We start from the raw sequence: 14,632 nt of genomic DNA on the forward strand, positions 1-14,632 counted from the left end.
GTGGATTTTTTTTTTCTTGATTTTGATCACATTTTTACATATTTTACAGTTTTGTTTTTTTTTTTTACAATTTTATAATAATGTCATGGCTGTCGTTTTAGTAGCAGTAGTCAGAATAATAAAAGTGACATTAATTTCAGTTGGATAAATTACAATAGCAATCAAGAGTTAATATAATAAAATACATTTTCATTCTTATCATTTAGTTACACAAATTCTAGAACAGCAGCACAACAAACAACTTCATGGAACAAATATTAGAAACTGTTGTTGTAAATGTAGGTCAGCACTACTGCCGTCCAGTTTGATGCCAGTGGGACTCTCTCCGTGTTTTTGTGTGTGCATGTAAGTGGAAACCAGCCCGGTTGGCAGCATTGTCACGTGGTCTCCCGTAGCAACTGCCCAGTGTCACCGCTTCCACTCCTGCAGAAGTACGGCAGCGACTCCGATCGGGGATCAGATGAGAATTCGGTGCTCCGTCTCAACTCTGCCGGGTTGCGTTGCCTTCCCGTCGGCCGAGCGCAGGCCGCCGGGGGCCTGCGAGCTGGAAAATCTGACGGATCTGAAAGAGACGGAGAGCCAATGAGCACCATGAGTCACTTCAACCCGGGGTATGTGCTACTTGATTTGCTTCTCTATGTTTGGGAGTCACAATTAGTTATTTTAGTGATGACTACACGACACATCCACTTTTTTTCTTTTTTAAGTGGCTTGCCAAGATGTCAAAAGTATTTAATGGCGTCCTGATTCCTTCTTTATTTTATCAAGTTGACAAATTGTACGCGTCCTTTTTTTTCAGTCAGCTATCAGTACTGATACCGGCCTTAAAATGTAAGGTATTGCCAAGGATGCCGATACCAGCCACCGATACTGAAAGCCAAACAAAATCTGACATCGAGTAAGTCTTCCTGGTCAGTAGTTGGCGCTATACTGCTTCATTGGTGTATAACAAGAAAAACAAAAACGATTTTGGTGCAAAATGAGGATCCGTGTGAATGGCAGAGTCAAGCCAACATAAGGATGCAAAGTCTTGGCTCGCCACGCTTCAATAACAATGATCTCAAAAGAGCGTTCGGTCATCAAGAGCGGCAGAGAGCAGCACGGTAGCCACAAAAAGACAATCCGGGTGCACAATAGAGAAGCGGACAGGGTCAAGTATGTCATCTCTTCAAATGACTGCATGTAATCAGACACCTGTAAAAGAAAAAGAAAAAAAAAAAACAGCGAAAAGATCCTGATGGAAAAAAAAAAGAGCTGAACGGAAATGAGCAAAGAAAGAGGCTCCGATACAAGAAGTTTCTGCTTATTTTTAACCTGATGCAAAAATGTGTGTCACGGGATTATGTCGCATTTGTTTTCTTTTTTTCCGCCGCAGGCTTATTTCAGCCTACAACAGCCTGACAGACAAACACCTCACCGGCTACTTCAGCAGTACTCGCATCAGGAGACACTTGCAGAGAGCCGGACTGGTACGTCACGAGATCACTTCCTACATTTGCAGAGAAATAATGTCTGATCGTGTGGAAATCTTCGTTTACGTCACTACAACTTTTTTCCCCGAGTATAGTGGCACCTCAACTTAAGAGCGCGCAAAGCTGCCATCTGTCCGTCATTACAGATCGCGACAAATTTAAATTTCACTGACAAATTGGGTAAGACTCTATTCTGCACCCACCTGTCGAAAAATGAGTGAATTTTTGGAGGGCGCAATTTATAACTATTTTGGTGTTGGGCATGTTTATTTGGGGTGTAATTCTACTATCAGCCACTAGATGGTGACACACCGATGTTTTCCACTGTCATTTTTTTTTTTTTTTGCTGAAGATTCCTAAATTTCAAATTCTCTTCACTCCTGCTTTTTACGCCAACAGAAAGCGACACGGGTTCATTGAATCATTTACCGTCATTGCTGGTGTATATCGTGAGATGATGTTTGTTAGTTTGGAAACAGTTTTAGTTCAGCTGGGAGAGTATTGTTGTCCTTAGATCACCAGGAGTGGGCGCATCGTCCCAGATAAGGAATACAAACACAAGCTACTTCAGAGAGCCCACCAAAAACATGTCCGAGAGTGCCTGGCTCAGGCCATTTTCCTCAAGGTGATGGAGATGGAGGTGAGTGGGCAGTGAGAGAGTTGGAACACGTTGTTCCGGACACAAAAACAATGTCAGCGTCTGGCGGCATAATGAGTCATGCTAATTGGCTCCCCTTATCCGCACAGCGTCTCCATCAGATGGAGATCAAAAGAAAACTGGAGGAGTTTGCCAGGAGGGAGCGAGTGCACAAGATGAAGGTGAGTCATTTGCATGTGAATGGACACTTCGTGTCTCCGTGTTGACTTAATTTGGAGCGTGTACAGTGAACACCCGTTGCAGACCCATTCACAATGGGAGAAAATCTGAGGTATAGAGAGTCAGCATTTGGAAAATATTTGACTCCTCCCACATGTTTTAAACACATCTATAACAAAAAAAAAAGTGTACTGTATTAATTGTTATCGAACCACAAAAACATGGTGTGATTGTCGAAGAAGTAGCGGATTGCTACAAAGCGAGGAAGCTGGCAACGGCGGCATACAACACAGACCACTGCAATAGAGCAGAGGCTTACAATCAATCATAGGGTTAAAAACTATCTGGAAAATAATTGACAAATATACAAATACAGAATTATTATTATTATTTTTTTTGTCTTTCCAACAATCGGGACGTATCCAGCGTGATAAATGAGGTTCACCGTACAAACATGACATACGACACACTACTCTGGTTTTGAAGGTGGCACGCACAAAGCGATTCGAAGACGATGTCCGAATGATGTCGCCGCGCCCGCCCGTGGGTGAGAAGGCTGTCCGAAAACAGCACTCAGGACCTGTGGGCGGTCATTACGGATCCTCAGAATCGGTGAGTCCAAAGAGATTGGAAAGAGGTGGAAAAAAGTACTCATACTGCGCTCTGTACTTACAGTAAGATTTTTACGAGTCTTATTTTGACACAAAAACTCCTACATAAGTCCAGAGTGCAAGTACTACTACCACCTTTGACGAAATAAGATCTAATAATAAGTGGGCGGTCTTATGCGTGTGCGCAGCCATGTTCCTCTCGACCCAACACGGCTCCAGGAAAGATGCAGCGGCCCGCGCGCTTGAAACCAATCCACGGCGGCAATAACAAATGCGGCTCCCCTCACAGGGTCAACGAGGCTTTCGGTGACAACCACCCGCCGTTCGGCTGCACCGTGAGAGCAAAACAAACACTCACGCGACTGCTTTGATGTAAAAAATCGCACCAAAGTAAAAAAAAAACAAAACAAAACATGATTTTGGAGAGAAGTATGCTGTAACAAATTTCCTCTCATCAACCAATCAGAGGACAGAAAAATGAAGATGTCATGTGACTACAAATCTCAAATCTGATTGGTCAAGCCACAGGATGTAGGCAAACGTCATATGGCCGACTTTGTACTGAATATTCACCATGCAGCCTTTCCTCTCTCGTAGACGGACAGAGAGTCCAGGAAGCACGAGTCCATCCCATGGGACCCCCCTCCCGGCATCTCACCTTACCACCTGCCGGTGATCAACAACTTTGTCACGCCGCTCCCTCCTGCCACCAAGAAGAAAGCCAGGGGGCCTGGCTGCACTCCGGGCGGCACTCCCGGTCTCGGGGCCCGCAGACGATTGCGCCCCGCCGCGACCATCGGCGCGGTCGACGCCAATGAGGTCTAAGTTGTCTCTGGCGAGAGAAAATGAATCATGTGGTATGAAAGTGTCATATATATGGAAGTTTAAAAAAAATCTGGAATCGGGAAGTAGGCAAATATTTTTTTACCGCACCGTAGGTTTCGGTGTAAGGTAGAGTAAGAAAGCGTCAAGGAAGTGTGTCGTTTGACTGCAGGAACAGTCCCTCTTGAGGACTTCTGTGCCGCAGAGCAAAGCGCGAGTCACCATGGTGTATTTCGGTAAATCTGTGCACCTCTCCAATGACGCGGAGGACCTGAGGGATGAGATCCAAGTCTTTCAGCAACACTGCGGAGGCGAGAACCTCTGCGTGTATAAGGGCAAGCTCCGTGAAGGAGGTCAGTGGTGGCGAGAAACAAAAGTGCTCAACTGTACTTTACTTCAGGATTAATTTTTTTGTTTGCGCCGTATTTTGAAAAACTGATGTGTGTACTTTATACTCCTCAATTTGTCAGAATAGTCTTGTTCCTGTTTTCAAAAATCATGGAAATACGAAATGGCTCAAAATAAAAAGATGGAAATTGAGGTAAACCCAAATGTGGTTGAGAGATGAAGTGAAAATTTTCACTTTCATCTCAAAAAACTGAAGTAGACATCAGGGAATACATGCTCCATAACAGGCTTTATTTTCAGGTATCGGGTACTCAAGAAGGCTGCTAATACCAGTCACCGATACTTAAGGGAGGAAAAAAAAAATCAGACATTGAGTTAGCGCTCCACACCAGTCAGTCGTTGGTGCTACTTTGTGCCTGCTCAAAACGTCGTCAGAATGAAAAACAGCCTTTTGTTCACAATGATTTGTGATTGTGTCATTGAAATTTCACGCATCAAAAGTAACAGTGCTTCTGAAAAATAATGGGAATTTTTTTTTTTTAAATGTGTGACGTTAAAGGCTTTAACTGTGAATGTGTGGAAAATGTTGGATTGAGTGTACATGTGAAGCAACGTTTATTGTGGCGGGGGAGCGCTGGGCCTGACCCGCTGAAAATGTAAAAATTAGACAGACCAAGTTAAAAAAAAAAAAAAAAAAAACGTTCACATCCCTACAACCCCCACACACGCATGAAATTAAAATAATGTCAACGCAATCACCCAAATGTTCAACCACAGAAATTTCACCGTGATAGCTTAATGCTAACATATAATGCGAAACACCATTGATAGGCTAACAGAAACGTCCATGTTGGAGTCATTAAAAATCTTCACACAATCGCTATCATTGAAATTAGCCTTAAATGATGTGTAACAGTCAAATGTTCACACAGAACGCCGCGTCGTTTCCCCTTGACCCCTCTGCCCGCCGTTCTCACCTCAGAGATGTTCCAGTTCCTGTCGAGGCGACATCGAGGTTTCCCCTTTAGCTTGACCTTCTTCCTGAACGGCCTGCAAGCGGAGCGCCTCAGCTCGTGCTGCGAGTTCAAGCACAGGCGAGGCCCCCGACTGGGCGGCAGGCACGGACACTTTGGCTTCAGCACCGTCGAGCGGGCATCGCCCTGCTACAAGTGAGGGAAGGCGCGCTTCATCGTTTGCTTTCTTTCTTTTTTTTTAAGCTTTTAAATTACATTTGATGGTACAAGTTTATTCGGTTATATTTTGGATTTTGTTTTTTATTGCATTTTCCGATTAGGGTTTGAAATAAGTCTAATTGATTTTGCAAAATTAAAGAAACATTGAAACACACTCTGTCTGCTGCAAAGTTAAAGAAACAAATAAAACGAATATTGTAGGAGTTTATGCTTAATTTTTTTAACCTGAAATTGACACATTTTGATTTTGATTGTAGTTTATGAACTTCAATTTAAAATGTCTCATTTTCCATAAAATTTCCCCTGTAGGATTGTAACGATTATATAAAAAAAAAAAATAAAAAATAAATAAATAAGGGGGACATATTTTAATAGAACTTTTTTTTCACTGTAGTTTATTTATTCTTATATTTTTATTTACATTGTATTAGATATACTTGTAGTTTTTATGAATCAAGGGTTCGGTTCAGCAATAGGTGGAATTTTTTTTTCTGGCAACATAGCTAGAGTTTGAACAACACATGATCCACAAATCGGTATTGTGCAAGCTTTTCAAGGTCAAAAAAATAATAATAATAAAATAAAAACGAAAATAGCTCAAAAACTTGATGTGCTTTTTTGAGATCAGCATCAAAAAATATTTCTCTGAAAAAAGCAATCCCTGAATTCAAATTTGCTGTTGACCAATGCAAATTGCCCCTCGTGGGGCGATATATAGATAACAAAAGACATCAATGCAATTTCTCGCATGTTTTAGGTGCATCATCGCAATGGGGCTGGACAGGAAGCCTGCTCCTCCACCCAAGAAAGTCCAAGATGCCGGAGGAAGACTCGAGGAGGCCGGGAGCACATCCCACTCAGGACCCGAGAGCACCTCTCCGCAACAAGACGACAAAAACAGAGATGGTATGATGATGATGATGATGATGATAATGAAGATAAAGAAGCACACGCGTTATGTTCCGGAAGGACCGACAGCGAATCATCTCGCCGTGCAGATTATGACGAGGACTTTGAAGGAGACGACAACGTCGCCGTCGAGGGATCCAACGAAAAGAAAGCTTCACCTCCGACCGGCGGAACTGACGCGCAGACTAAAGACGAAACTTCAGTGGACTCGGAAGGTGACCACGAAGAAGAAGATGACACGAGGCCTCGTTCGAGTTCCGTCTCCAGCGAGGAGAGCCACGCGGAGGTTGTCGAAGACTCCACAGAGGACGAGGAGGAAGCAGAAGAAGCCAAGGAAATCCTTCAAGAGGAAATCGTGGAGGAGGACGACCACGTGAATCCGGAAGAAGCCGCGGTTGGCGTGTCGAGCACAAATGTGGATGTCTCCGCCGCTAGTGGGAAAGAACAGAGCCGGGAGAAGACAGAGGGCCCCGAGGCAGAAGATGAGAGCAAGTCGGAGGAGCCGGCGAGGGGTGAGTAAATGGGAGTGAATCCAGTGACCCCCCCCACCCTCCGTTTTAGCAAGACTTGAATGCAGAAAAAAAAAAAAATGGCCGAAATGGGGGAGGGGGGGGCGTGTCAGTACTTTTCAGGCAAACGGGGCTGCCATGCCTTCTAACACAAAATATGTTGGGGGCACTTTTAAGCAACGTAAATGTGATATCATTGAATGTGATGGTATAGGATAATTGGAAAAAAATTCTCAATGTAATTTACTGGTTTGGTGGTGTGAATTTTTTTTTTGGTTGTCATTTGGATGACTGCACTGCATGAAGTCAGTGGAAAAAAAAATGTTTTGTCTCTGAATGAGTTTAGTATTTGTAGTTGATTGCTTCATTTGAAGCCGTTTCAATTGATTTCTAGTTTTCTTCTGATTTTATTTTGGATGTTAATTAACTCTTTTTTTAAATATCAGTGACTTCCTTAAAATAATAGCCTAATTTTTTTCCATCACCCCCCCAAAAAAAAAACAAAACAAGAAAAACGTAATCAATTACAAATCATATTATATTTCATAATACTTTTATGGCTAGAATTGAATGATGGGTTGAACGAAGGATGTAGCCCATTTGAGCAGAGGTGGCAAAAAAAAAAACACAACTTTTTGGGGGGTCAAAATATGACATTGTTTCCAATCGGTTGACAATATTGTGTACATTTTTTTCTCCATAATTTGATTCTATCTTTCATGTCATTCTTGGCAAAGCTGCCGATCACACTAAACGTAATTCATGCCGAGCTTTAAATGTCGACTGTGTGTCCAAATATTTAGCACAGGGGTGTCAAATTCTGGTCCTCCAGGGCCCCGCTACCCTGCATGCGTTTGATGTTTCCTGTACCAGGTGTCAACGTCTGTCCTTTTTCTTTCGTCTTTTGGAAGAAAATGTCTTCTTTGTGCCCAATCCTGATTTCACGTCTGTGCGTATACTTTTGCATGCTTTGATCCTCTGATTCTGTTTGCACACCTTGCCCAATTAAAGATCTACGGTGTTGAGTGTTGGTGTGTGATTTTATGCTTCCTCGCTGGGTCTCTTTCTTTTCAAACCTCCTTGAATGTCCCCTAAATGGCTGACGTTATCGCATTTGCTGTGTACCTTGGTCTTCCCCAAGCCAAATCTGTGCAGGAAAAGCTTGCCGAAGCCATCCCGAAGGAGTCTCAGTGCAGCTTTGAGCCAGAGCTGAGCGAGACCAATACCGAAGAGGAGAAGCTGCCGTCCGCAGACCAAGGCCAGGAGCTAAAAAAAGATGGTATCAAACTTTAATTCCTCTTTAAAACTCTGTTGGGGGGGAAAAAAATAAAACACGCAACCTGTTTGTGTGCATTTTCAGAAGCAGTTCTGGTGGAATCTCAAGTCGACGAAGCGTCCGAGCCAAAAGAAGATGCCGAAGCAGGACGAGAAGAACCCCGTGAGGACTCTGACGACCTTAAAGATGAGATGGGAGACCGCGTCGAGGCAACGGAGCAGGAGGCAGTGAAAGAAGCCAAAGATGGAGGTGATTCCGAGGAGAAAATGAAGGAAGGCGACGGGACTTTGGAGTCTCAGGACGATGCTTCAGCTATCTCCGTCGAAAAGAAAATCGCAGATGCTGACTCAGAGGTGAAGCCAACCGGAGAGACGACAGAGACGCGGGCAGAGGAGACTGCCGGAGGGTCAGAATTCGAAGCAACGCCAGAGGACTCGAGCCGCTTGCCGGAGGCAACGGTTTCGAAAGGAGACAACGTCAAGGACGAGGGCGGCAGAGTGCAAGAGGACGAAGACGCATCGGCTGATATTCAGGCCGCGAGCGAAGGACGAGACGATCCCGCGGTCAAAAGTGAGGAACGCGGTCACAAAGAGGAAGAAGAAACAAAGCCGCGTGAGAAACCGGGTGAGGCGAACGAGGAAAGTGAACGGGACAGAAGTCAAACTGAGGAAAGCCCAAATATGGAAAACACTCCAGAGGATCCAAAAGACGAGACACAAACCAACCAAGGCGAAGCGGTGGCAACCCTCGATCAAGATGAGCCTGATGAATCGGAAAAAACGGAGACAAAAAACGAGACCGCGGAGGCCAAAAAAGCAAACGAAGAAAAGGCCGGCGAAGTTCACGAAACAAACGCTGACGATGGAGAAATTGCGATCGGGAAAGACGAGAAGGAAACCGAAGAAAGTAAAGATGGGACAGGCGAAGACGATGTCGTGATTACTGCTCAAAGGGAAGAAGATGAAGAAATTAAAAAAGCCATCGTGGAGGAAAGTCAAGCTGAAGAAAGTCAAGCTGAAGAAAGTATCGTGCCCGAAAGTGAAGAAACCAACCAAGCAACTACAGGTAACGAGGAAGAAAGTAAAGTGACGGGAAAAGTTGAGAATGTAGCCGAAGAAATTGAAGATTGGACGACTCAAGATGACAAAGAGAAAATTGTTACTTCCGAGGTCCAGGAAGGAGAAGAACTGGACAAAGCAACCGCTGATAACGAGGAAGAAACTGAAGCAGCAACCGAAGACGAAAACAAAGTTGAAGAAAGAAAAAATGTGACAGACAACGACGAAGAACAGAAAACAGTTGACGCTCAGATCGAGGAAGGTGACGAAATAAGCAAATCGACCACCGATGATAAAAAAGAAAGAGCAGTGACGGAGAAAGACGACGCGGGGAAAGATGCGACCGACTTGACGGTGCGTTCCTACGACGGCGAAGAAATCAAAAAGGCAACTCCGGACGACGTGGAGGAAAGTCACGCGAGACACAAAGATGGGAACGAAGCGGAGCGAAGTCACGATGTGACGGGTCCAGACGACGACAAAGAGATCGTTCCTGCTGAGACAGAGACAGGTGGCCAAATCAACAAATCAACCGTCGATAATACGGAGCAAAGTGAACGAGAAGATCCGAACAAAGCACAAGAAGGCACAAATGCAACAGTTAACCCCGAAGGGGAGAAGGTTGTCAACTCCGACACGGAAGAACGACGAGTATCACCGAAGGACGCTCAGGAAGCGGAGAAAACGTCAGAAGAGCAAAGTGAGGACCAAAAAATTGTTCCGACGCAGAATGTTGGTGTCTTTCGAGAAGCAAATACGACGAGCGCGACGGGAGAGACGACGGCGGACAAAGTTCGGATCATCGAAAAAGGTCAACGGAGTCAAGTGGACGCTGAAAACGGGGAAACGTCCACTCAAGAAGAAAGCGGCTCTCCCGAGGACAAACGTGGGGGCAATTTATCGGAGCAAAGTGAAAAAGGACGAGAGCCTGACGAAGAGTCCGCGGAACGCAAACTTTTGGACGTCAAGTTGGAAAAAAACGAAAAAGTCCCTAAGGTAGAAGGTGGTTCCGAGATAGAGCGTAACAAAAACGACTCCGAAACCGGAGCGCCGAGAGTTGACGCAATCCGGGAGCTCGTCTCCGATGATTCAAAAAGAAACATACAAGACGTCGAGGTCGAGAAAGAAACTCCGAAAAACAAGGCCGGTCCGTCATCCGTAGTCGGTGCGGCGCTTGAAACATTCCCCAAAGAGAAACAGTCTTCCAAATGTCCGAGCCAAAATGAGTTGAAGCTGCCGGGGGCTGAGGCTGGGACAGAGGAGGCCGGCAAAGCCTCGGAGGAAAGCGCAAGCGCCATTTTCCAAACCCGAAAACAGTCAAATAGTCAATCGGTCAACCAGCTCCCGCATGGGGAACGTCCAGAGGCGCTGGCAAGAGCAAGTAGCGCAGAGCTCGTCACCAACTGGTTAACCACACATCAAGCGTCCAAGTTCTTTGAAACTTTTGTTGAACCTCTGGAAGACCTCAGGGAGTCCGACGTGGGTGGCGCCGAGGAGACCAGACAATCCTCCGAGCTTCTGAAAATTGTTGAGACGTCCCCTGAGGAGGTTGCAGCCATGGCAGCGGAAGTGGGTCACACCAAAGGTGAAGCTCAGTCGTACCCCGAGCGAAATCCCACGAAAGACGACCGGGAGGTGTCCGATGACGACGTGGAGGATGACGTGAAACCGCTCCGACTAAACACCGAGAATGAAACGAAGCTCATAGCCAAAGACGAGCGTAAAGGATCACTTGCGGAAGACAAGGCTGAATCAACAGACGGCTGGAGAGCGGCGAGCACGCCAGGAATCAAAAATGAGACTGCGGAGCAAATCGTTGAAAATGTGGCCCGCTTGGATGTCGAGCCCACGGCAACCCAAGGCGTGAACGGCTCGCCGGAAAACGAAACGCATCCTGCGCTCGAGAAAGTCGAAGAGCCGACATCTCCGGATGGAAAGATGCACAAAGAAGAGCTAACCGGGCTTGGCCATTTCCAAACGTCCAGTTCAGACATCGGAAGTCACGTGGATGTCGAGGACAAAGCGTCCGTCAACCGGAGAACGCGGCTGACGGACGATATTGTCAGTCAAGACCGCTTGAGCGTGTGGTCATTGAACAAAATGCCTTTGGGTCCAAGTTCTTATCCTTTATTGGCATCTTCCAGAACCGAGAGTGGACATTAGCCAGCATGTTGGTCTGCAGTTTTCGACTGGAAACATTTCCCGCCAGGGGTGTTATTTAATCAAGTGGCTACTTTGTGCGCGCTTGCAGACATTGACTGATTCACATATGGCCATGATCCTTATCGCAAAGGTCGTCTTTTTTTTTTTTTTTTAAAGGCGATGATTGCCAAGTGGTTCTTAGGAATCACTGCGTATATTATCAGTGGTTCTCAAAACCTCGGGGGAAATATTTTGGTAAATGTTCAACAAATAAATGATTCCCATGGCATTTCAGGGTGCACTTTATTAGAAGTGTGGTGCTCAAGACCACAATATCTGGCACCACATGACTTGCTCGAGACCAGAACTCACCGAAACCACGGCCTGACAAAGTCTTTTTGAAAGTAGAAACCGAATCGAGACCAACACTGAGAAAATTAAGACAAAACCAAGACAATAGTAACATCGACAAGAACAAAAAAAAAACATAACAAGGTTGAAAAATTAACGAGCATTCTCGCTTGAATTTTCTTTACAATGTTTGAGTGCTTCTAGTCATGGTCACGGCAATGAAGTTGAAGAAAAGCAGATCTCTTCTCAAACAGGCTTGGTTCATTATCGAGTGAAATGGTCTCTTACCTGCAAGCGGATCCTCCTGCTCACGTACAACCCTCACAAAATGAATAATTGACAGCGACCGGTCTCCCAGGACTTCGCTGCTTGGGTGACGTTCCCCCAATGAAACACGAAGTTCGTTCGCGTTCTTCTGTAGAGTATGGCTTGATGAGCAGCGCTCATGTTACGTCATTGTTTCTTCTCATTAAAATGATGAAAACGGTTTCAACACTAGCCTCTATTTACTCCTACATGGATTATTTATTTGCCTTACTCACCTCCAGTGCGGCTTTGCGTGGCTTCGTTCCTCTTGTCAGTGTTTTGGCCATTGACGAATTAAAAAGTGTGACAAATAAAGTTGCTTGTGTTCATTTCGTATGCCCTCCCACACCCTCTAAACACATTGAAAGCTTTTAAAAAAAAACATTTAAGCTTGTTAAAACACACATTTTATTGCATAACGGCTCTCGCTGTCAAAAAAAAAAAAAAAGATAAAACTACATAATACAGTATATCAAGCTATAAAACGATCTGTCTCTTCTTCTGTGCAGTTAAAACCGCACCTTTTCCAATAGAGCTCAGTGCTGCCCAGAATGTTGTGGCATAACATGGTACTACACTAAAAGTGCACAACTAAATCCCATTTAAAAATTCGCTTACAATTCGACAAATAAATATAATAAATGTACCCATCACAGATTTTACTGATTATGATTTAAAAAAAGAGCAACATGATAAACAGTTAAAAGGTAAGGCTCAGTGAAAAATGAACCGTGAGTGCAAACTAATCACTAACACAACCTTTCAACTAGCCTGACCTCCAAGTCAAAAAGTGTTAGTTACTGTCTTCAAAGCTGCCATTGCTGCTGAAGGAGGAGCAAAATCGCATGGTGCTCATGGGATCGGACACGTAACCTGCAAAACAAAAAAGAACATGAAAATATTCGATCGCTGCAGCCTACCGTGGCAGAGGTAATAAATGTATAAAAGTAAACCGTACTTCGTGGACGATATATTGTATACCATTAAATATATGAATGAGTTTTTTTTTAAATGAAATCCTATTCTAAGGTGACATGACAAATCAATATTGCGCCGTTACAATCGCACAACAGTGGACAAACCGTTGCGATCGATGGGGGAAAACTGCATGCTCCTTCTTATTTCCTCCAAGGAGAGGCCGCCAGATGCGCGCCTCCGCTCACTGAAAGTCAAAAACGAACCAAATCAAATCGTTTGAAAAGTCGGCCTCACGATGGATTAGTGCTGAAGTCCAAACATAAACGCGATCACACTTTCCTCCCCGCTCTCCCGCTCACATTGACTACTAATCGATGACCTACTCAAAATGATATTCTGTATTCCAACGGTGGTTTAGCACTTGAATCCCTAATAATGCCTCAGGGAAAACTTCAATGGTGAATTGATCAATAATCAATACTATTGGCACAAACAGAAGCCTCCCGAAGTAAAATTTCACTGCAGGCCCCATGGAGACGCGGGGCCAGTTCTGCTTAAGTGCAACCCGATGACTCGCCCTTGCTGCCCTTTGTTGTCTGTTTGGTATCCAAGCAACTCCACGTGCCAACTGTTGCCGTAATTCTCTTCCTGCCTGAGCAATTGTAAAAACAAGAGGTAAGAGTTTGCCAAAAGGCTGTACAAATAACAGCAACAAAGCAACAGTTTGAGGTGACGGGAAGAACAAAAAACATTACAGATGATAGAGGACAATGGCTTTGAAAGCCGCTTCACAATTCTCAGTTTGGGGGTTCAAATAAAAGCGGGCTTCCAGATTTCGGTCATTTCTTCTCACCTCTGGCTCCAGAAGGCGTAGGCTCGAGTGTTGAGTGCGTACTCCAGCTCGAACCTGGACCGCAGTGCGGCCACGTGACCCCGACTGGGCCCAGCTCGGGCGAGAAGGCAGTCCGAGGACGAGGAAGGCGACAAGGAGCCGCTGCTGTTACTGGAGGCGGGTGACATCAGCTTTTGGACGCACAAAAACAAGGATGTAGGATTGGCATATTTGGCAGGCATGGAGATGATGATCATTTAAAAATAATATTAATAATAAATAATAATAATAATAATATTATCTTGAATATATGGCGCAGACATTTTTGTCCATAGTGTACCTCAACGTTGCATAAGCACTCCTCCAGGTTGGTGACTACTTCAGAAAACTCTGGACGGTCCTGAAATGAGATGTTAGATTGTTAGTAGGTGTCAAAAATGGATGGCTTATAAATAATATATAAATACATAAATAAAACGTACTGTACTGTACCTCTGGACATGCGTTCCATCCCCTCATCAGAAGTGCAGAGATGGGTTTGGGGATGGAGTAGCCAACGGGAGGGCGGATGTGATGGTAGGCCATGTCTGCTGCTGCGGCAGCTGAGGACAGCAAGACAGAGAGAATTGTCAAATACAGACACTGCTCAGCGCCAAGTCCTGGTCCGGGACCCTTTTGGTTATATATGAACCAAAAGGGACAAGTTGTGACCTAGCGTAGCGTTTTGGGCTGAGACGGTATTTCAGGCGACATTATCTGCATTCATCTTATGGATTCATTTGCACACCAAGCGTGTGCGCTAACTGCCTGATTTTAGCCAATGCGCACTAAATACAACATGAGGGCGAAAAAATAAAATAAAATAAAATAAAATAAAATTACCGGGCTTCAAGTGTGCAAAGGGAATTTCTCCAGTCAGCAGCTCCCACAGACAGAGGGCATAGCTGAACATGTCTGCCTTGACTGAGTAGCGTGTGCACTGAGTGAAGACCTCGGGAGCCATCCATCGCAGGTTCTATACACACACACAAACACACACACACACACACACACACACACACACACACA

The 14,632-nt window shown here is 44.8% G+C and overlaps 2 protein-coding genes across 3 annotated transcripts in view; one reads left to right on the forward strand and one right to left on the reverse strand.

Moving 5' to 3' along the window:
* Positions 1 to 140: 140 nt before the first annotated feature.
* erich3 (glutamate-rich 3) lies at positions 141 to 12,531 on the forward strand. The gene is made up of 13 exons (XM_019897156.1): positions 141 to 611; positions 1,376 to 1,469; positions 1,987 to 2,112; positions 2,220 to 2,291; positions 2,776 to 2,901; positions 3,089 to 3,235; positions 3,498 to 3,719; positions 3,895 to 4,075; positions 5,053 to 5,239; positions 6,021 to 6,169; positions 6,262 to 6,684; positions 7,823 to 7,960; positions 8,042 to 12,531. Exons 1-13 carry the CDS (start codon positions 583 to 585, stop codon positions 11,176 to 11,178), a joined length of 5,031 nt encoding a protein of 1,676 aa, XP_019752715.1. The 5' UTR covers positions 141 to 582; the 3' UTR covers positions 11,179 to 12,531.
* Positions 12,493 to 14,632, reverse strand: part of tnni3k (TNNI3 interacting kinase) — a 10,231-nt gene continuing 8,091 nt past the window's right edge. For both annotated transcript variants that reach the window (XM_019897163.1, XM_019897162.1), the window contains 6 exons: positions 14,447 to 14,579; positions 14,057 to 14,166; positions 13,905 to 13,964; positions 13,586 to 13,755; positions 12,897 to 12,976; positions 12,493 to 12,687 (listed from right to left, as the gene is read on the reverse strand). In XM_019897163.1, the coding sequence (XP_019752722.1) occupies positions 12,608 to 12,687; positions 12,897 to 12,976; positions 13,586 to 13,755; positions 13,905 to 13,964; positions 14,057 to 14,166; positions 14,447 to 14,579 (633 nt within the window). In that variant the 3' untranslated portion in view covers positions 12,493 to 12,607. The remainder of the gene's footprint in view (positions 12,688 to 12,896; positions 12,977 to 13,585; positions 13,756 to 13,904; positions 13,965 to 14,056; positions 14,167 to 14,446; positions 14,580 to 14,632) is intronic.

Source organism: Hippocampus comes, unplaced genomic scaffold, assembly GCF_001891065.2.
Source record: "Hippocampus comes isolate QL1 unplaced genomic scaffold, H_comes_QL1_v1.1 scaffold22, whole genome shotgun sequence".
Taxonomy (NCBI): domain Eukaryota; kingdom Metazoa; phylum Chordata; class Actinopteri; order Syngnathiformes; family Syngnathidae; genus Hippocampus; species Hippocampus comes.

Bases quoted from the DNA above. Each gene is read 5' to 3' on its own strand.
- erich3 (XM_019897156.1), top strand. From the start codon at position 583: ATGAGCACCATGAGTCACTTCAACCCGGG. The intron at 1,470-1,986 runs GTACGTCACGAG...TGTTGTCCTTAG, and splicing joins ACTTGCAGAGAGCCGGACTG to ATCACCAGGAGTGGGCGCAT. The intron at 4,076-5,052 runs GTCAGTGGTGGC...TTCTCACCTCAG, and splicing joins GGGCAAGCTCCGTGAAGGAG to AGATGTTCCAGTTCCTGTCG.